This window comes from Pholcus phalangioides, unplaced genomic scaffold (assembly GCF_987345545.1).
Source record: "Pholcus phalangioides strain wild (caught in Gottingen) unplaced genomic scaffold, Ppha-v1.0 ptg000037l_1, whole genome shotgun sequence".
In the NCBI taxonomy this organism is placed as follows: domain Eukaryota; kingdom Metazoa; phylum Arthropoda; class Arachnida; order Araneae; family Pholcidae; genus Pholcus; species Pholcus phalangioides.
Genome location: NW_028301624.1, coordinates 2,124,442 through 2,147,443, shown reverse-complemented (window position 1 = coordinate 2,147,443; position 23,002 = coordinate 2,124,442). Strand labels below are relative to the sequence as shown.

Sequence of the window (23,002 nt, the reverse complement as noted above, 5' to 3'; positions counted from 1 at the left end):
TTTATCGTAATTTATCATCTTGGTGTGTTCGCCCAACGCCACTCGCTGTGAGAAATGGAGATCCCGCCAGAAAGCGGGAGTGCGGCTTATACGGTGAAAATTTAATTTTGAAAATTTATTTTATCGTAATTTATCATCTTGGTGTGTTCGCCCAACGCCACTCGCTGCGAGAAATGGAGATCCCGCCAGAAAGCGGGAGTGCGGCTTATACGGTGAAAATTTAATTTTGAAAATTTATTTTATCGTAATTTATCATCTTGGTGTGTTCGCCCAACGCCACTCGCTGTGAGAAATGGAGATCCCGCCAGAAAGCGGGAGTGCGGCTTATACGGTGAAAATTTAATTTTGAAAATTTATTTTATCGTAATTTATCATCTTGGTGTGTTCGCCCAACGCCACTCGCTGCGAGAAATGGAGATCCCGCCAGAAAGCGGGAGTGCGGCTTATACGGTGAAAATTTAATTTTGAAAATTTATTTTATCGTAATTTATCATCTTGGTGTGTTCGCCCAACGCCACTCGCTGTGAGAAATGGAGTTCCCGCCAGAAAGCGGGAGTGCGGCTTATACGGTGAAAATTTAATTTTGAAAATTTATTTTATCGTAATTTATCATCTTGGTGTGTTCGCCCAACGCCCCTCGCTGCGAGAAATGGAGATCCCGCCAGAAAGCGGGAGTGCGGCTTATACGGTGAAAATTTAATTTTGAAAATTTATTTGATCGGCGTACTGACTCTGCGACAAATTTGTACCGCGACGAACTGATTCTGCGACAAATTCGTACCGCGACGAACTGATTCTGCGACAAATTTGTACCGCGACGAACTGACTCTGCGACAAATTTGTACCGCGACGAAATGAGTCTGCGACAAATTTTCACCGCGACGAACTGACTCTGCGACAAATTTGTACCGCGACGAACTGACTCTGCGACAAATTTGTACCGCGACGAGTTTGTAGCACGACGAATTGACGCTGCGACAAATTGATTGCGACGAATTGTCGTGCGACAAGTTGATCGCGACGAATTGACCTAGACCCCCATATTGTATAAGCTGGAATCCCCAAGGGGTTTTTGTGTGTGCGCGTGTGAATTTGGAAATTTTTTGCTATTGTAAAAAAATTATTTTCTTTCTCTCTAAACTAAAAATGTGGTGTGGATTTTGTTTTTAAGTGATCCAGAGGATCTAAAACAAAAAGTCATACGTTTTGTTAGATACCAACCATAGTTTACGTCATAGATGAACAAATTCTCACCTGCTGGCTAATCTGGTCCATTAGGGAATTTTAGTTATAATTGCTTCCCCCACTTCCCTTCTCTCAAACCGCAAGTTAAAAGCCATCATATATCAAATTATCATACAGTTAGCAAGCATTTGGTAAACTACAATTAACGTTCAAAAAAAAAAAATCGTGGTTCTGACGTGAATACGTTCTTTGTACCTTGAATCGCGTGGTGACTACTGATGCAATGAAATGTATATCATCGGATTTGTCTTTGGAATAGCTGACGGACGATACCAATGCCGTCTTTTAGCGTTGCGAACCTATAGAGATATAGCGGAAAACAATTTCGCAGGCCGTGAGCCCAGACCGGAAAAGAAGTATTAAAATCACAGAGTGGTGTCATTAGATTACAAAAAAATTCGGTAAATTGGCTGAATGAAGAGATACGGCGTTTCAGGGAAGGAAAATTCATCTCCGTTTCCTCACGGAGACTCGAACCCCGGTCTCTCGTTTGCCGAACGAGCAACCGGGGTTCGAGTCCCCGTGAGATGTCAGAGATGAATTTTTCATTTCCTGAAACGGCAATATCCATTCATTCGGCCAATTTTCCAAATATGTTATATTTACCAAGATGCCCATAAAAATATGGATGTCATATATTTCAAAAATACAGCAACCCAATTAAAAATTATATCTCAGTGAGAGTTTGCATTTCATTTTCTCTATCGTGATACACAGACTATCCAAGAACTGCTAAATCAACATCAATAAAATAAATTAGAAAGATTCAACGCGAGAAGACCGTGCATGGAGTTTTCTTCACCAGGAGGCGCTCTTGTTACAGAGTTATACATATAAATGATTTTTTATTAGCTTTTTCTCTCCGCCAGTAGAAACTAAAACTATCCCGCCTTATCACAAAGGAAACGCTGGCGATTAAAGGAAACACAAGGATATCTGAATTAGTTAATAGTCACACAACCTTCGTGCCTTTAGTGTAAAAAATAGTTAGTTCCTGTGCAGATGGCAGAGAAAGGATCCCACGGGAACGAGCAGAAACTGCTTCAGTCCAAAGAAAAGGCCTATTCCTCTTCCATGACAATGGAAAAATGCTCATTCAAATGGACCGTCGAAAACTTCGGTTGTCAAGTCAGTGACAAGCCGACGCCGCTTTTTCCGAGCGAAAGCGACGGGGAGCAATGCAAGTGGACGTTGACGCTCAATGCCACGACCGACGTCACCACGCACCTAGGCCTTGGATTGACGATGATTGAAGGGCCGTGGAATGGAGTCTTTACCATTTTCGAACTGAAATTGAAAAACGGTGACGACCGCGAGCTGTGCCATCGTTCCGACGATCACAGGTTCTACCCGAACACGAGTTACTCATGGCAGCAGCTGCCGAAAATAAAGCACTTGAAGAAAGACATGGAAGGCGACGACGTGCTGGTTATCGAGTTGGACATAACGTGCAACGTACAAGAAATTGACAAGTACTATGAGCCGGAACCACCGATATCCATGCTGCAGATGATCGACAACTACGCTACCCTGAGAAAATCCGGGAAATTGTGCGATGCCGAGATCCTTGTCGAAGGTGTCAAGATCCCGGTGCACAGCGTGATCCTTGCTGCCCGGTCTCCGGTCTTCATGGCGATGTTCGAACACTCGACAGTCGAGAAAAACACCAAAGTCATCGAGATAAGCGACGTCGACGTCAAGACGATGCAGTACCTGTTGGATTTCGTGTATTCGTGCTCGTTGCCAGACTTCGACACCCAGAAAGCCATGGATCTGCTGAAAGCATCAGATTATTACCAGCTCGATGATCTGAAGGAGCATTGCGCCATTTACCTAACGATGTCGCTCAACACTGCCAACGTGATCGACGTGTTGCTTCTGGCGGACATGTGTTCCGCTGAAGAGTTGAGAGAAAGAGCCATTGATTTCATTTGCGCCAACAAGACTAAATTCTCTGGGATCGAGAATTCCCTCGATAAACGAAATTATGACTCGAAATTGATTTTGGGCATACTACGCAAAATGTCAACTTTGCCATGAGGCACGTGAGTGTCCTGGAGTGAGTCATTTTCCCCACGTGGTGGGCATTCCAAGGGTAATTGCCTTATTTTCGGTACTTTAATCAATGTTTTATCAATTCGATTTAATTTCCTTAATCTAAAACTTTGTACCAAAATCTCTCATTAAAATCGCTTTTAATTAATAAATTTCAGTTCAGACTCAATAGAAGTTATTGAGTCATTTGTACAGTTTGGTGGCGAATGGGGAGAGGGCCGTGAAACAGGATTTTTCAATGTATCAATATTTTGATATTGACAACATTGATATTGATTTGCAACATTGTGAAAATCGTATAAATGTAAAATAATACAACATTTATTAAAACATGAATGAAAATTACAGAAATTAATAGAAATTTCTTACTTTTTCGATCTTAAAAAACTATTTAATCTGATTAAGTAATTAAATTATTTGATCTTAGAAATTATTTAAATTATTGTGGTAAAATGTATTGTACACTTTGATTCGTACTAGTAATTTTTAATTTAGACTAATCATAGCAACTGATAGAATAGTTAGCTTTTCTTCACAACAGAACTGTTGGACATTAATTTTACATAGACATGAAATTTAATATTTTAGCATTTTAATTCTTCATCAGTAGTTCATGATACAAGTACAAGGTAATCTCGTACGCAGGATCTACTTTTGACTTGGGTGGGGAGGGTCCTGGGCAGGAAACAATAAACATTAGAAGACCTCAACTTTTTGGAAAGACTGTCTGATTTTTCTACCAAGATATTTTGTTAAAATTTGAAGCCTTGAATTAGAGGGGTCCATGCAGAAATCAGGTTTAGCTCGAACAGTCCGTAGAGTTTCAAAAACCTTAGTCGGCAAATGAACTTCCCTATAGCGTAACTTTCGTTACTTGAACTCTACCGTTTTGGTATTTGGTGCACAGGCTTTTATGGTGACTTTTAAGCATATGGCAATAATAACAAGCTCTCTTTTTTTAATGGGCGCCATAAAAATAATCTGTTCCTCTCGCTCAAACTTTTTCATAGTGACGACTTATACGAGGTTTTATTGTATATATATATACAGTCAAACCTCGTTAGTGAGTCACCCGGTTAACCTGTCACTCCGCTTACCGAGTCACTTTTTGGAAGTCTCAATTGGTGTCCTCTATGGGGGTACTAATGTTATTGAACTCTTGATAATGCGTCACTCTACTTCGCTTAATAAGTCACTTTTGCGAAAGCACCCTTTCGAAAATTACCATTCACATCCGAAACTCTTCGTACAATATACACGAAAGTTCGTCGTTCACTCTTGCTGTGTCAAAGATTTATTATACCTATAGCTTTTCTCAAGCAGAAGCCACTGAAGCCGTCTCCATTCCCCCATCCATACCTTTTACTACAGGCTTGTTAACAGAATCCTTCTGTCAACATTAGGCTGTTTCTTATTTGGGAATGGTTCAGCAAGAATTTTTTTTTTTTTTTAGAGAGTTGCGGTTTTTGGGCAGCATTAGCTGAAAAAGCTGTATCCATGGCAGAAATTCACCAGCGTTGTTTGTTTGTTTTTTTACATTTAGTTTATAGGGGGAAATTCAATATTTTTAGCTGCTTTTTGACGTTTGAAACACATATTGGCTAGACTATTGTAGAGCATCTATTAACCCTGGTGTTCATCACAGAAAAAAAAATCATGAAGTTTATTTTTCTAGTTTTCACCAGACATACACAATATACAGGGTGATCAGCGAATAAGCCCTTATTTCAAAATTAAATATCTCTACAACAAAGATCAATAGAATTATGCGGTAAACGGTACGTTTATTAGCAAAACTGTAAGAACGTTGTACAGAAATTTCGAAAATTTAGTTCTTTTTTAATTTTTTAAAATTAAAAAAAAAAAACTGGAGATTTTTGGGTTCCGAAAATCCTCATTTGCGTGAAGAGAAACCACTGCATTCGCCTAAAGTTACTGTATGGGCTGCGGTATGCGCCACAGGCATTATCGGCCCCTTCTTCGTGCGAGCAACGATTACTACTGAACGTTACGTTACTATTTTGGAACAATTTGTCAGCACACATGGCGCATACCGCAGCCCATGCAGTAACTTTAGGCGAATGCAGTGGTTTCTCTTCACACAAATGAGGATTTCCGGAACCCCAAAATCTCCAGTTTTGTTTTGTTTTTTTAAATTTTTAAAAATTAAAAAAAAAACTAAATTTTCGAAATTTCTGTAGAACATTCTTACAGTTTTGCTAATAAACGTACCGTTTACCGCATAATTCTATTGATCTTTGTTGTAGAGATATTTAATTTTGACATAAGGGCTTATTCGCTGATCACCCTGTAGTTTTTTTTTTTGTGTCCGCTCTCGTCCTATTGTCAGAATGTTCTCCAAATTTAAAAAAATTCGTTCACCATTAAAAACAAAGCAGCGTTAGTGGTTGAGTATGAAAAATCGGGAATGACATAAAGTTGCATTCGCTAAGATAAAGGGAGTACAAGGAAAAATTTTCGAATTTTGAAAAATCGGAAAGGTACTATTTTTGTGTTTTCAAACGCGTAATTATGTAGCAAATAAGCATTAATTAATTAAGAAATTCGAGTAATCAATTTTCATGATTGAGCACGTTTAAATAACTAAAATTTGGTATTTCCTGCATGAATACATCCGTAGGAAGGCAGGAATTGGCACAGCTATGGCTTACTCCGTTTAACGAGTCACTCCGCTTACTAAGTCATATTTTTGCTCTCCCAAGAGTGACTCATTAACGAGGTTTGACTGTATATATATATATTCGTAGTTTTTAGTTTTTATAATTTCATTTTCAATTTGGGGGGGGGGGGGTTGCTGTATTTTAAAAATATATGACATCCATATTTGTTATGGGCATCTTTTCCTCAGCCACCTCGTTGCACATTTTGCCTGTCGTGGCCTTGTATTTGTATTGTATTTTATTGTAATGGGTATAACTAAGAAATACGCCATTCATGTTGCAAAAGATTGCATAGTTACCAAAATATAAATCGTTGAAAAACCCAATTAAAAAGTTGTTTCCTGTTCTCAGGCAAACATAAAAATTTTTTGACGTTTCTAAGTGCAACATTCACCGAGACATTTGAATTCGAAAATCGGAGAAAAGTTGGAAAAGAACAACATAAACGAGGGAAAGAAGTCCTTACAGTTGACGATGTTCTTGCCTAACTTTTCACTGATTTTTCAATTTAAATATCTCAACGAATATTGCGCTTAGAAACGTGAAAGCCTCGGAAAAGAACTCTTTGTTGGCCTCAGGGGAGACAGGGCATCAACTCAATAATTGCATTTTGTCCATATGACAACTTAATTTTTACATTTTAAAAACTACACAACCCTTTGCAACAAGAATGGTGAATCTGAGTTCTACACGTAGATACTTTTTCTAATTGGAAGTATGCCTTTAGCATCAACGGTTCGCCTGTAAAATGCAGCAAGGGGAATTATGGAATCATCCTGCGTATGAATGGTGTACCCTGTCACCCTGTGTGTACATTGGGGTGATGATGCCATCCATATATTGTTCATTTTCTTGCTGCACACCGGTGTAAAATTTATACGCCCTAACAGAGCTGATATGTTTTTATTGGGCTGGGAATGGATTGAAATTCTCTACTGGTCCGTCAAAAAGTTGCACATTGTCTGATAATAATAAAAAATGATAAGACTGATAATACATAAAATTGACTGATTAATCGAATTATAATCAAATGCTAACTACTCAGAACAAACGTCATCTTGGTTATGATATCAATACAAATACAACGCCACAACAGGTGTACGAAACCTGACGAAGTTTTTTGTTTCTCTGTAATGCTCGTTATGTGTAGTGCTGCCATCTGCCACCAGTTTTTCTAACTATGAGTGAAGTGTTATGATTGAATGATTTATCGTTGTAGGACTGTTGCTCTCTGTGGCGAGATTTTTTAACGGGGAGATCGGCTCGCATTTGCGCCTTGAAGTTGGGAACCACAGAAAACCAACTTCAGCCGACCACCACTGTGGGGTTCGAACCCGGATCCCGTCACTATAACCACTCGACCACCACAGCCACAATACAATTATATCAGTTGATGCTACTAAAATATATTTTATTCATTCAGGCGCATGCTTTTATTGGGGCTGGGTACCGATGAAAAATTTCAAATGAATGGTCGAAAATCTTTAGTCGAATTTAAATCGAATGCAGTCGGAGCCGCTTATAACGAAGTCGGAAAAAATACAGAATTTGTTCGTTATACGCGAACTTCGTTATAACCATACTTGATTGGAAAATGGTGAAACATAGTTTACAAGCACATGCTCATTTTTCAATAATTACATTACTTTAAACATAGATTGTTATAATAATTAATATGGAATATTTAAAAAAATGAAATTTGATTGCAGATTTACATAATTTTTTCGTTCAATTTGATGAACGAGTGGTATATACAGGGTGGGCAGAAAGTCCGTAGAAAGTTTAAAAATGGAAAAAAAAACCCCGGAAAAATAACCGAAATAAAAAACGGTTTGCAGGGTTAGCATCACTGTCACGAGAATTTTTTGGACAGGAAAAAAAATAACTAAAAAACAGCTGATAGGTGGCGCTAATACGAGCGACTTCAGTGGAAATATGCAAATGAGACGGTTATGAGAACTTGCTCTCCTAGTCGTAAATCGTGTATGTAGACCTGCTGCACTCTGCCGGTGCTGGATTTGTGACTCGCCTGCAATGTGTTATCCCCTGTGGTGGTGGTCAAGTGGAACACATACTGCTGTAATAAACGATTTGGAGGCATTCTGTTCGTTATTTGCGTATCTTTTCTTTGGCATCTGTACGTCAGCGCAACCTATCGGATGTTTTTGAGTGCAAACCGTTTTTTTATTTCGTTTATTTTTCCGGTTTTTGTTCATTTTTAAAGTTTCTGCAGTCCTTTTGCCCACCCTATACGTACAGTGTGTTGTTCACGCTTTTTTCGAACAACGCAAGAGGTGCCTCCGTGTCAGCGTGAGCTCCTCCTCTGAATCTCTTCTTACAGATGTTCAGATCACCATCGGATTCTTTTCCTCTCTCAATTGGAATTCAATCTCTCTTTGCTCTCCCCAAAATCGCGGATAACGAACTTCGAATAATCCCTGGCTTTAAGGCAACTGTATAGTTGGAATCTTGAAAGCAATAGAAAGCGCTTTGCGCTTGGACATTCTCAAAATTTACTCAATAGCACTACCACAACTAACGTCCGAATCTTAGCTAAAGAAAAGTGGCAAACAGTAGCGTCGGAAATGTTTCAGACCTGTGGGTGCTTGAATCGAGTTTTACGTAGGACAACTTTGATTCAGGGGCGGCCTAAGCAAGGGTGCAAGGGGTGCGGCGGGGATGCAGGGGTGGGGCATGTTGTAAGGGGCGGCAGCGTAGAGTTTAGTTAAGACCCCAAAATTTAACACAGCAAAAATTCGCATGACATCACGCTTTTGAGTAACGGAACGTTGACCCTCGACAACGGAAACGTTGAGAAAATATGCAGGGCCTCTGACCATATTACCAGAAATAAGGAAGTAATCTATCGGGCGATCGAGACAAAATCTGTACCCGTGCGGGACTTTTGCTCCTCCTGTCCCCCTATAGCCCTACATCCTCCATCAGGGCCCCTGGACTGGAATCTTTCGTGGGACCCAAGCCAGATTTTCCATGAAGCCCCTTCTACAGTTGTGAAAAAATAATAAGGATTTAGTCTCGATCCCACAAGCTGGAGCCCTGTCAGCCCTACCCTTGGGGGTGATGCCCCTCCCTCACAACTTATCCAAACAATTCCTTGCAAAAAAAATTTTCGCCCTCTTTTTTTCTTCTCGGATTTTGCGCCCCTCCAGAGCAGACAGAAATCATTTTCTTTGCCTTTTAGTGGCAAATGGAACTTTTTTTACCCATTCTCACCTTTAGCGCTCCTCTTGAGCGACGCCCCGTGCGGTCGCATTGGTTCACGTGGCCAAGCGCCGCCCCGTACTCTATCACAGGGGGCAAGTGTGCATTTTGGTTCCCTCAGCCATGGCCCCCACAAGGGCCGGGCTGACAGGGCCCGGGGCAATTCTCATAAATTTTTGGCTTCTTCACGCTATAAATTAGGGGGGTCCGTGGGAAATCTTACTTAGGGAGGCCCTGCTCTAGGAGGGGGGAAAGGCATGCCCTCCCCCAGAATTTGTTCCGCAATAGTCAAATGAAAGCAATGGAAAAATGGAAGAAGAAAAAAATGAAAAAAAGAAACACAGGATACGTGTAAAAATTCAGGTCCAATGTATTATGGTGTATTAGTTATTCAGGTCCAATGTCCAATTATAATATGTAAGTGGAAATTATCGATATTGACCAATTGCTGGTATTAATAAGATCATAAGACTGAAGGAGCTGGGGGGGGGGGCAACTTTGCAATGCCAGTTAGAGGCATATTTAGATTCGGATATTATAGTCCTGATGATGATCAAGTCCGGAGAAATTTCAACGTTTACTTGAATATATAAAGTTCAGTTGTGCAATAGTAGATTCACCGTCGGTATACATTCGAACACATGGATAACAGTAATTATGGCGTTTGGGCTTGAGTTATGAAGAGAAACTTCATTTTCTTGAACATGTTTACATTAGATGAACGCAAGTTTCGGAAAGATATGATCAAAGTGTGCAAAATTTTCAACGGGATGGATTATGAATTATCAATAAACTGCTTCTACAATCGGACACCAGTATCGATTGTTAAGGGGCAACGCGAGGTTATGGTCTCGCAGGGAATTTTTCTCTAATAGGGTTGTTAATAAATGGAATAGCTTACCCCCGTGGGTAGTTAATTCTAACACAATTGACACGTTTAAAAAAACAAATACGATCACGTTGGGGGTGAATCGAGAGGCTATCCGTACCCCGAATGGGACAACCATGAATATTTTTTATGGGCAGTGTATCAAGTACATATATTTTTTTAGTTTTTATAATTGCACTTTTAATTATGTTTTGCTCTATTTTAGAAATTTATGACATACATATTTGTTACGGGCATCTTTTCTTTTTTTCAACCAGCTCGTTGGTCATTTAAGCAGTTGTATTTGTATTTGTAATTCATCAACGTTCATTCAATACGTTTGAAAATTATTTGTCGCATTCGAAACGATTGCTCCAGATAAATTATGGGGTCTCTTACAGGCCCGTCATTTGGGGACGGCCCCCCCTGGCTTTTGAAAATACACTAAAAATGGTACATATATATATAAATATATATATATATACGTACATTGAGTATATGTTGTTTGCTCCCCCCACCCCCGGAAAAAGTTGAAATGACGACCTTGGTCTCTTACCCAAGTCTTAAGAGCATCATGGACCGGGCCCCGGGTCAAATGATTTTTCTGACCCCCCCCCCCACCTGATTAATTCTAAAAAATTTCAACCAGATCACATTTTTTGTGGGGGGCCCCTTTTCTCTTAAAGTGCCCAGGTGGGCCCATGCGTTAAGACGGCATTGATTGTATATGCTATCCTATGCCAGTACTGACTTTCACATTTATCTCCAATACTTAATGTTTTGATAATTTTGAAAAAAAAGAATTCAGCCTCAATACCTTGCGCGCTAATGATAATATACTACTACTAATACTAAACCAGACGCGCACCTCGTCCATATTCCTATGCGGAACTTCTAACGAATTGGTACATGTTGGAATGTGCGGGTACGTGTATTGAACCTTCCGTGAAGTTTGTTTCTGTGTAATGCTTATTCGTACAGTGCTGCCATCTGCAATGAATTTTTTAAACTATTAGTATTTTTTTCTCAACTCATAGTGAGTGAAGTGTAATGAATGAATAATTGTACCGTTGCAGGGCTGTTGCTCTCGGCGACGAGACTTTTTAACGGGGAGATCGGCTCGCATTGGCGCCTCGAAGTTCCATGATAATATAGCATGGCATCAATGTAATTGAATAAAAATCGATTCTAATTGAAGAAAAGTGTTTAATTCGTAAAAGGATGAGAAAGATTGAGATATCACTGACACTATCTATTCAAGAATTAAATTTTAAATTTTTAAAACAAAAATTAGAAACGGCGATATCTCTTCATTCAGCAAGTTTTCCGAATATGTTTTATTGACTGGGGAGAGTGACATCTTTCTATATATCATTTGATTAATATAAACGAGATTCACCCACAGACATCAAAACCACTGATATATTCTGAATACTTCAACTATGTCTGCGGTATTTAGTGTAAACAAACCTTATCTCAGCGAGAGTTTACATTTGATTTTTTCTATCGTGATACACAAACTATCCGAGAAATGCTGCATTAACAACATCAATAAAATAAATTGGAGAGATCCAACGCGAAAAGACTGTGCATGGAGTTTTTCTTCACCAGAAGGCGCTCCTGTTGCAGAGCTATACATATAAACGAGTTTTTCCCCCCTCAATTTTTTTTTTTTAGATTTTTCTCCCCACCAGTCGGAACTAGAACTATCCCGCCTTATCACAAAAGAAGCACAAGGATATCTGAATCGCAGTCACAAACACAACCTTCGTGCCTTGAGTGTAAAAAATAGTTAGTTCCTGTGCAGATGGCAGAGAAAGGATCCCACGGGAACGAGCAGAAACTGCTACAGTCCAAAAAAAAGGCCTATTCCTATTCCATGACAATGGAAAAATGCTCATTCAAGTGGACCGTCGAAAACTTCGGTTGTCAAGCCGGTGACAAGACGACCCCGCTTTTTCCGAGCGAAAGCGACGAGGAGCAATGCAAGTGGACGTTGACGCTCAATGCCACGACCGACGTCACCAAGTATCTAGGACTCGGACTGGCGATGAAGAAAGGACCGGGGAAGGAAGTCCTTGCGATTTTCGAACTGAAACTGAAAAACTCTGACGATCGTGAGCTGTGCCGCCGCTACGATGATTGCAAGTTCAACACGAACGCGAGTTACTCGTGGCAGCAGCTGCCGAAAATAAAGCACTTGAAGAAAGACATGGAAGGTGATGACGTGCTGGTTATCGAGTTGAACATAACGTGCAACGTGCAAGAAATCGACTAGTACTATGAGCCGGAACCACCGATATCCATGCTACAGATGGTCGACAACTACGCCACCCTGAGAAAATCCGGGAAATTGTGCGATGCCAAGATCCTTGTCGAAGGTGTCAAGATCCCGGTGCACAGCGTGATCCTGGCTGCCAGGTCCCCGGTCTTCATGGCGGCGTTCGAACACTCGACAGTCGAGAAAAGCACGAGAATCATCGAGGTGAGCGACGTCGACGTCAAGACGTTGCAGTACTTGTTGGATTTCGTGTATTCGTGCGCGTTGCCAGACTTCGACACCCAGAAAGCCATGGATCTGCTGAAAGCATCAGATTATTACCAGCTCGATGATCTGAAGGAGCATTGCGCCATTTACCTAACGATGTCGCTCAACACTGCCAACGTGATCGACGTGTTGCTTCTGGCGGACATGTGTTCCGCTGAAGAGTTGAGAGAAAGAGCCATTGATTTCATTTGCGCCAACAAGACTAAATTCTCTGGGATCGAGAATGCCCTCGGTAAACGAAATTATGACTCGAAATTGATTTTAGACATACTACGCAAAATGTCAACTTTGCCATGAGGCACGTGAGTGTCCTGGAGTGACTTATTTTCCCCACGTGGTGGGCATTCCAAGGGTAATTGCCTTGTTTGACTGTTTATTTTCGGTACTTTAATCAATGTTTTATCAATTCGATTTGATTTCCTAATCTGAAATTTTGTGCCAAAATCTCATTTTTAAAAGCTTTCCTAATTAATAAATTTCAACTCAATGAAAGTTGCCAAGTCATTTTTACAGTTTGTTGGCGAAGGGTGCGATGGCATCAGGGCCGTAAAACAGGGATTTTAGATGTGCCATTAAAATTATGTCTCATTGCCCTATCAACATTAGCTCAAAATCTTACTTACAACAAACTAAACAACTTATACAAAATCAACATTAGCTGAAAATATTTTTCAATATTGAGGTTATTTTCATGTATCTACGGTTTTGAGGAAAAAAGAATTTCATCAAAATTCATGTCACAATCTTTGTGAATGCATTTTTTAGCAAAATGTCAATTTTTGTCATTGCGTACTCGATTACACAAAAATGGTTTGACCAATCACTATGAAATTTTCTATGCTTACTAAACTAACTTAGGGCTATAGAATGAACTAGGATCTTTGAGATTCATTGGAAATTAAAAATTTTGAAAATAGCAAAAAATTTGATAATTTAAAATTTAAAATAAAAAAAACTACTTTCCCTTCATAAATTCTTAGAACCCCTAGTTCATTGAAATTTCACATTCATATCCTTGAGAAGATGCATTTCACAAAACATTATCATTAAACTAATTCTAAATTAATTTGAAAAGTAATCACTGCATATGCCTTGCATGAAATCCTGTGTCCCCTTCAGGATATGAACAGCACTAAACGAAACAGTTTATTGTTCATTTTCCAGTCTATAATAAAGAGAATAGAGAAAATAAGGTTATTCGAACAAATTACACACAAAATCATTGCTCGGGGCTTTTTTCCTTTGGGAAAGAGTGTGTCATCTCAAGATAGTCTCTCTGGGCTGTCAGTGGCCATGTCTTTCTGTCTGCTCAGAACTTTTGGAAGGCCTCATATTCTTTTTCTGTTAAGGAGTGAGAAGTTCTGGAAGATTGGGAACCTGGAACTATGAGGCAAAGCAGTTTGCTTCGACTTCTTCCAGCCATCTTGCCTTTTGAGCTCAAATTGGCTTTCTTCGAAATGTACCTGATTTAAGGAAAAAATGTCTTCTTTTTTTTTCTTCAAATAATGTAGATAAGATCTTACCCATGGGGGTGTTGGGGTTATGATCGGCATTGGTTCTTGTGAATCTCACTGTTCTAAATACTGCAGTGTGAGTTGGTGAGATCGCGCGGGATTTACGGAAACCTTTAATTTTGCCCGCAACGTGGGTTAAAAACTCTCCGCCATAAGACGCCTTGATACAAGTGCGGATCTATGTGGGGTCATTATCAAAAAAAAAAAAAAACCCCAAAGTAAAATGCAATAATTTATGAATGTTTGGAACATCTATATGAATTATTGCAACAACAAATTCAAGAAAACTGGTAAAACCGGGACATTTTTCAAAAAAGTCGGGATAGAGAGGGGGAAAAAACAGGACTGTCACGGAAGGGACATGGTCAGGACATGGTCATCACTGGGTTTTTATCATTTTTTTTTAGCAATTTGTAAAGTCGCCCCTCCCAACAACGAGCTCTAGATCCACCCTGCCTTGGAAAAATGGGGCTCTATCCCGTCCAAAGCAGCATTCAAAGCATAGGCGGAGATAGACTTGGAAGTCTGGGGGAACACGGTCATTCTTGCTGGGGGGGGGGGGGCAAGATGATGATGATGTCGATTCATCTATACATATATGCATTAGATCTGTCGACTTCACCTTTGATGCTGGGGGGGGGGGGGGGGGGGGCTTTCCCCCACATATCTCCACCCATGATTCAAAGTTCAAACGGCGTAGTCAAATTTTTTACAAATTTCTTTGTTTAGTTTTGAGGAGCCTATAACTACTAGCGCCATCTGTTGAAGTCAAAGATAACCAAATATAAAATAGTAAAGTATTATTGGTGCTGCCATCTATTCTTTTTTCAAGTTAACAACAATTGCTGAGAATACACACACACACATACATATATTAATTTTTTTTCCCGTCACTTTTTGCTTTTACTCCCATGATTGAGGGCAGGGGCGTAGCCAGAAATTTCGTTCGGGGAGGGACCACTTTTATTTCGGGGGGGGGGGACCAAAGTGACAGAACAATGGATTTGGCCATCTTTTTCCCTTTTTTCGGTCATTTTCTCACATTTCGGGGGGGGACCAGACCCCCAAGTCCCCCCCCCCCCCCTCGCTACGCCCTTGATTGAGGGACTCTATGTGAAATGTGATGATTAATTGATGATATAAGGTGAAAAAGATATGATTTACGATTGTATTTGATGTTGTTATTTACAGAACAAAAACGAAAAGTATTTACAATCCCTGTATGGGGGGGGGGGGGGGGGGGGGGAGTCTAATCTAAGAAATTTCGTTCCTTTCTGCCTTGCCACTGACTGGAATAAATTCAGAGATCTGCTAGATGTTGACGAAGTTCTCGAGCTCCAGCATGCAAACAACGAGGAAGTTGAAGCAGCAACGGTCATCTTTTCGGACAGTATTACCTCTCGATGAGTATAAAAAACAAGCCTGCCGTTCGGAATCGGCAATAAATTGCAGATCCCGGTCTAATTAGCCCTCATGTGCAGAAAATGGCCGTGTTGCGTTAAAAATGATCAAGTGGTCGGATAGTATTAAAGCCGCATTACACAATTCAACTAGAAAAATCAAACACCCGGGAAACAAATTTGGAATCTCTCTTGAGCCAAATGAAAAAATTAGACTCAAAAATAAAATAAGAAAATCCTGGCAAAGATTTCGTCCCCCTGCACTCAATCGACTCGAAAAGGAAATCAGGAAAGAAATCAAAGGATTCGTCAACGAGCGCTTTTCGAACTTCGTTGAAGAGGCCACTGCGAGTGAGGGCTCCCTTTGGAAAGTTTGGAACATCAGCAAAAAGAAAAGCAAGAAAATTAACAAAATTCAAAACGAACGAGGTGAATTGGTCTTCACTGATGCCGAGATAGCGGAAGTGCTTGCCGAAACTTATGAGGGTCAATTCAAACCTAACACGAATCAACCGATTGGCACTCAGCGGGAACACCTGAATATAATTGAGGAATTTCTCAACAAACCACGTCATCAGAGTCTTTGTGAGTTTCAAGATTCAGAGCTAACAACAACTATGGAGGAGGTTAGAGAACTTATTAACAAACCCTCGATCAAGAAAGCCTCTGGCCTGGATGAAATCTCCAATCTTGCTCTCAAAAATCTGCCCCTATCTGCCCTTATGACTCTCACCAACATTTTTAATAGCTTGTTAAAAACTAGTCACTTCCCGAAAATATAGAAACTTTCAGTAATCAAACCTATCCACAAATCTGGCTTTAACCCTCTCATAGCCAAAAATTTCCGACCGATCAGGCGTCTGAGCAATATATCTAAGCTGTTTGAACGTAGTCTTAACGTTATTCAATAACTATCTCGAATCTTCTCATTTTCTTCGTCCTGAGCAGCATGGACTCAGAAGAAACTACTCCTGTGTCACACAGCTGCATGGAGTCGTAGAATTCGCAATACAAGTCTTCAACCACAAGAAATTCACCTGCGCAATGTGCTTGGACATTAGCAAGGTATTTGACAAAACGAATCACGTAACTCTGTTGGCCAAGCTTGTTGAATACGGTTTTCCTGACCACTACGTGTTGTTCTTCAACAGCTATCTTGAAGACAGGCATTTTCTGGTTAAAAATGGAAATGCTTGTTCTTCTATTCGTCCAATGAGAGCCTCGGTTCCCCAAGGATCAGTTCTTGGGCCTCAGCTCTTCTCCATCTACATCAATGACTTCCCTGCCTCCCAAATGGGCATACTGGGACTCTTGGCGGATGATGCAATTATTATCACCAACAACAAAAAATCGCCAAGTGTCAGTTCATCTGGCTAACAAGAAGAACCAAATTCACTAGAGTAATAATCGACCTGGGCAGAGAAGCCATAAGACCTGTGAAGGAACTAACTCTTAAAAACAGTCATATTGTTTAAATCAATCATTAGACCTATCATGACCTACGCCGCTCCAGTATGGGCTCATGTTTCAAAAACCAACATGAAGCGTCTTCAAAGTCAACAGAATAAAATACGGAGAACCCTTATGCGCGCCCCAAACTACATCAGAGGGGCTGACATTAGAAAAGACCTGAAGATTCCAACCATCCTCAGCTACATCCAACAAATCTCAGAGGATCACTTTGAAGAACTCAGAATACGAGCGTCTGAGAGAGCTGGTCGATAACAACCCACGTCAAAGACTAAAATTTCTCAGGCCTCAAAAGGTGCTGCACGTGCCATGGTCGGTGCGGTGCGTAAGGGTCTGAATTACTGAGATGTATAATCTTCGTCTATCTATCATAATATTTTTGTACTTTTATCTTGCTAAAATTATCGATCGAAAAATTATCGAAAATAATTATTAAAAATTATCGATCGAAATTATCGATCAGCTCTATTGCATAGAGTAACATTGTGGTTAAATGTACATGACTGATCTTGCACTGCACCAATTTGTATAATTTCGGATAACACATTTGTTTCTCTATTACTTCTTTTGCATGTTAGATTTATTTTTTATTATTATTTTCTCATTAACGCATTATGTAGCATTTTGGTGAATTGTACAGAAGTGATTTAATTTTTGTGTCCATTATAATACTTGTATTTATCGCATAATATGTATTTTTTTACTACTATTGATTTTGCTGATCAACTCTATTGCATAGAGTAAAATTTTGATGAAGTTTGGCTGATCTTTGTGTATTTTACTATTTATCAAACACGCACAAACTTGTCTATAATCCCCTTCATAGCTAGCAAGAGCAGTCTGTAAGTCACCAGGCAGCCCCTTCGGGCTGGGCAGCGACGAGAAAAATTAAATTCTGTCTGTCTGTCAGCTGGCCACGGGAGAGTCGTCATGAGAGGTGGTAAGGTGGTGGTCCAGGAACGTCGTCTTCAAATGTGTGGCCCCCCTGGTGGATCGCTTCTAGCAGTGTTGACCGACGTTGGTTGGAGAGAGGAGGCTTCGAGAGAGCCGTCATGAGAGGTGGTGGCCCCCAGGAGCATCGTCTTCTATGATCTGGCATGGTAGAGGTTGACGTTCCTTAGTATGGAAAACATTGCATGTCCCTCCCGTGTTCTGAGAGGAGACTTGTCTTTTTCGTCTATCTATCCCAAAGCTGCATTAAGAGCCCCTTCCAAGCGGCTTTGAGTCTACCCCGAGTACCTTAGAAAAAGTTGCCTCGTTTTCGACAACTTTTTGCCGAACTTCCCAGTTCCGACCAGTTTTGATTGGTCGCGGAAGTGTCACGTGACAGCAGCGCCAGGGTTTCACTCTTTTTTTTCGGGAAAAAACCGTGAAAAAGATGACTCACTTGGGAGGGGAGGGAGCGAGAAAAAAATGGTCAAAATGAGTGTCAAAACACGATTTTGCAAAAATGTGGAATTTTTGTGCTCCCGCATGTGGTATTTTGGGGAAGCGCCACACTCAAGGGGCTAAAGAGCCACATGTGGCTCGCGAGCCGCGGTTTGCCGACCACTGGCTTAAACGAAATCATCGTCGTTGTTCTGCCTGGGGACTTTCAAGAGGTCCTAGATTCTCACACGAGTGTAATTATTTTCTTTTTACTCGGGATTTACTACGATTTACGTTTTTTGCGAAAAAGCCGACGATTTAGTTTTATGTACGTTTGAATCTTTCAAACACTTGAAAATTAGCCTCTTCACGAGTGCTGTTGTATTTTACAGGCAGCAATAGCATAGGCCATCAGGTGGCGACATGTATGTAAAAATGCGCTCTACACTCATTAAACTTGTTAATACACGAATCTAGGTCAATTCCGCGCGAATTGGCACTGCGACGAGTTTGTACCACGACAAATTGAGGCGCGACAAGTTGAGTGCGACAGATTGACCGGCTACGGTTAATACTATTAACAAGTTTAATGTGGTTTAATGAGTGTAGAGTGCATTTTTAAATATATGTCGCCATCCGGGGAGGGGGGGGGGAGCTATTGCTGCCTGTAAACTATAACAGCACTCCTGAAGAGGCTCATTTTCAAGTGTTTCATCATCCAGATTCAAGCGTACATAAAACGAAATCGGCGGCTTTTTCGAAAAATACGTAAATTTCCCGAGTAAAGAGAAAATAATTACACTTGTGTGAGAATCCAGGACACCTCTTGAAAGTCTCCAGGCAGAACAACGAAGATGATTTCGTCAAGTATTACGTAAGCAGATTTTCAGCCATTTTTGACCCCCCCCCCTTTTGTCAGCAAAAGTCAGCAAAACACTGTCCCCCCCCCTTTCCCTGTCAGCAAAATTTCGTCAGCAGTTTAGAATATTTTATATCTTCAAAAAGGGGTGGTTGATGATGTAACCAACCTTCAAACCCCCCCCCCCTCCACTCCGTCATGAAAAGTCAGCAAATCTGAAAACCCCCTCCCCTCGATGATGACGTAATACTTGAATGACCCTCTAAGCCATAGTTTCCCAACCTTTTTTGTCCCATCACCCCCCCCCCTCTTCAGAAATTTTTTTTTTCCTCAAATCGCCCCAAACGCAATATAACCCATAGGATCCTATGTTATATCCGTAGTTTCCACCGCCCCCTGGAACTTCCCAGAGGGGGGGGGGGGGGGTTAACACCCACGTTGGGAATCATTGGTCTAAGCAGAGCATGCCTGGAAATGATTATGCCACTCAATGCACAATTTGAATATTGTAAATGTGCTGCCATCTAGTGAGAAGATATCAGCGATATGTTTATAATGAAAGTGAATAGTCATAACTTTTTTTAAGAAGAGTCATAAATTTAATACATGAATCATTTTAGATATACAAATATAAATTAAATTTATCATTTTTTGTTGAAGAATTAAGAGAAATTATTGTCAATTAAAATTTAAAGAAGATAAAAGTGTATGTATAATTTAATGAACATGAAATTTCACTCACAAATCCAACGATGTGAAACTAAAAAGTAACAATATGAACGGGCGCCCTATTTGTGCGCCGTTCTCGTAAATTGGTAATCCGAAAATGGCTTGCAATATTCTGTCTACTTTACAAACATGCCAACCTTTGACATACTCCCTGTACGTTTGTGTTCATCTGGGGAATTTTGATTTATTTTCCCTCTCAACACTTTTTTAAATCCAAATCAATTTTTTTTTCAACTTTTGTGAATCCGGCATTCTTTAATAAAAACTTCAACTTATGCCACTGCTCGAACGGGATTGGCTGGTGCATTTTGCTCTGCTTCAAGGGTTACTGTGACCAGAATGAAAGGTAGTTTCCCGTGCCCAGCCCTTTCGGGCCGTAAGCGGGCTTACAAAGTGTGGCCACGTATGAAGAGAAAGACAAGAGAGTATGTGCGAGTGAGTGTATGAAGAGGAATTTTTTTTCAAAATTGGGGAAATGTTTGGCACTGGCGATTTTGATAAATTTCTGCAGGAAAATGCTCCACAACCTTCAGCAATTAGTATTGTTAACAGGAGAATCCAGATTACGGTCATGTCGTCTTCCCAGAATTGCTCTCTCGCCTTCAGCGAGCGGAGCGAGACGCTCGCTCCTGTATATAAACATATTTAACCAAGGATATACTATTTTTAACACAAAATATATATATATTTTGAATCTCTCGTATATTTTTTTATTCAACTGGAAACAATCAACAATTATTTTTTCCCCTCGGGTCAATATTTTCTATAATGGCAATAATTTTGCTCACACAACACATACAAAAATAGTCTTTTCTTTTACCCTCTTCATAGGCACAACTGACCTGTTCGTATTCCCACAATCGGCCCATATGGCTCGTCATGGGGGGAAAAGTCTGATAATGGCAATAATATTTTTCGTCATCCTGATGATTGAAGAAGCAAGAGTGTACAGAATGCTGCTACTTTTGATTTGATTGCTACTTTTACCCCCCAATTAAATACGAACATTTTTTCCTACTCCCCCCCCCCCTTTCCCTCTCCAAGCCTTTTTTGGTGTATCGAGGGAAAGCCCTCATACATCAATACAATAATAATAGTAAACTTTTTCCTTTTTTTTGCGATCTCCTGCGCCCTCTGGCGACGAATAATTTTGTGGGTAATGATCTGCTTGGCGGGGAGCCAAATCAACACCTTCTGCTCTAGAACAGTGATTCTCAACCTTTTCAACCCCGCGGCCCGGTTTCATTCATTTTTGTGAGTCGAAGGCCCGGTCAAACACACGACCAACGGAAAATGAATGAGGAAAAATGAAACGGCTAATCACTCGTGGCCTGGTATGATTGGTATCAGAGCCCGGTACTCGGCCGCGGCCCGGCGGTTGAGAAACACTGCTCTAGCAGGTGTTGGTCAAATGTTGTTTCTCTCTTCTTTTGCCCTATCAGATGTTGGTCAAAGGGATCTTATCATCAAGCTTATATTAATGGAGGGAGGACCCTGCCACCGCGACGGCAGCTACATCAAATGCAAGAATTTTTGCGAACAAATACGAAATTTCTGACCTGAATTTTTTTTTGAGAATAAATGCGAAATTTATGATTAAAAAAAAATTTTTTTTGTGAAATTTCGGATTTTTTTTTTTTTTGTGAATTTTACGTATCCCTGAAGATCCTTCTCCTGTAAGGAAAAAATGTATTATTATTATTGGAATGAAAAGCTTGATTTTTTTAATTCGAACGCAACATGTGTGTCCCTCAATTAAATCGTAAACGCAGCGGTGTAATTCAGAAAGAAAATTTAGATTCTCGGGATGGGAGAACCGCGAGAGTTTATACATACCCTCACTAGATGGCACTTTTGATCAATTCATTTCCCCCATCACTAGGCGCCACCACACCGACTTCGTCGGATCCGAGGCGCATAACGTTGTTGACTTGAAAGTTTATTATGTTAAAAATTTACATTAATTTTTTTAAATTTTTACACATTCATTGAATAAAATAGAAAACTTTGAATTTTTAGTCATTAAAAATATTAAAGGAAGCACAGACTTAATTTCCATGCCTCAAACTTGGCAATAGATGACGCTGTCATATACGCCAAAAAACGTTTGAAAGATATGTCTCTTCTATTTGGTTTAAATCAGGGGCAAAGCGTATCAATAATCTTTAATATCAATTAGTCTTTAATACGCTTTGATCAGGGGTCTTCAAGCTTTTTCGCTTCACGAGCACCGTTTATGGTCAGCACAACGGGAAGAGTACCTAGAAATTAACCCCCCCCCCCCACATAAAATAATTTCCTGTTCCCAAATTTAAATGAAAAAACAATTTATTTCTGAAACTCAGAATTTCATATTGAAAAAAGAAAAAGAGTTCTACCTTTTCTTTAATTATTTATATTTATGGTTGCGTATGTGCACAAATCTCTCATAAAATTTTAAATTCATATTACACAGGGTATCTTATTCAACTCTAAGTATGCGAAGAATAAAATTCATTTAACAAAACAAACTGAAAACCCTGGAACTTCCCAGAGGGGGGGGGGGGGGTTAACACCCACGTTGGGAATCATTGGTCTAAGCAGAGCATGCCTGGAAATGATTATGCCACTCAATGCACAATTTGAATATTGTAAATGTGCTGCCATCTAGTGAGAAGATATCAGCGATATGTTTATAATGAAAGTGAATAGTCATAACTTTTTTTAACAAGAGTCATAAATTTAATACATGAATCATTTTAGATATACAAATATAAATTAAATTTATCATTTTTTGTTGAAGAATTAAGAGAAATTATTGTCAATTAAAATTTAAAGAAGATAAAAGTGTATGTATAATTTAATGAACATGAAATTTCACTCACAAATCCAACGATGTGAAACTAAAAAGTAACAATATGAACGGGCGCCCTATTTGTGCGCCGTTCTCGTAAATTGGTAATCCGAAAATGGCTTGCAATATTCTGTCTACTTTACAAACATGCCAACCTTTGACATACTCCCTGTACGTTTGTGTTCATCTGGGGAATTTTGATTTATTTTC

The 23,002-nt window shown here is 39.9% G+C and overlaps 2 protein-coding genes across 2 annotated transcripts; both read left to right on the top strand.

Moving 5' to 3' along the window:
• Positions 1 to 2,247: 2,247 nt before the first annotated feature.
• LOC149065895 (speckle-type POZ protein-like) lies at positions 2,248 to 3,285 on the top strand. The gene has a single exon (XM_089253321.1). It carries the CDS (start codon positions 2,248 to 2,250, stop codon positions 3,283 to 3,285), a length of 1,038 nt encoding a protein of 345 aa, XP_089109447.1.
• A 9,100-nt stretch (positions 3,286 to 12,385) lies between these two features.
• LOC149065894 (speckle-type POZ protein-like) lies at positions 12,386 to 12,916 on the top strand. The gene has a single exon (XM_089253320.1). The coding sequence runs from the start codon at positions 12,386 to 12,388 to the stop codon at positions 12,914 to 12,916; it is 531 nt and encodes a 176-aa protein (XP_089109446.1).
• The last annotated feature ends 10,086 nt before the right edge of the window (positions 12,917 to 23,002 follow it).

What these genes read in the sequence shown, in the direction of transcription:
- LOC149065895 (XM_089253321.1), top strand. Translation starts at nt 2,248, where the DNA reads ATGGCAGAGAAAGGATCCCACGGGAACGAGCAGAAACTGCTTCAGTCC.
- LOC149065894 (XM_089253320.1), top strand. Translation starts at nt 12,386, where the DNA reads ATGGTCGACAACTACGCCACCCTGAGAAAATCCGGGAAATTGTGCGAT.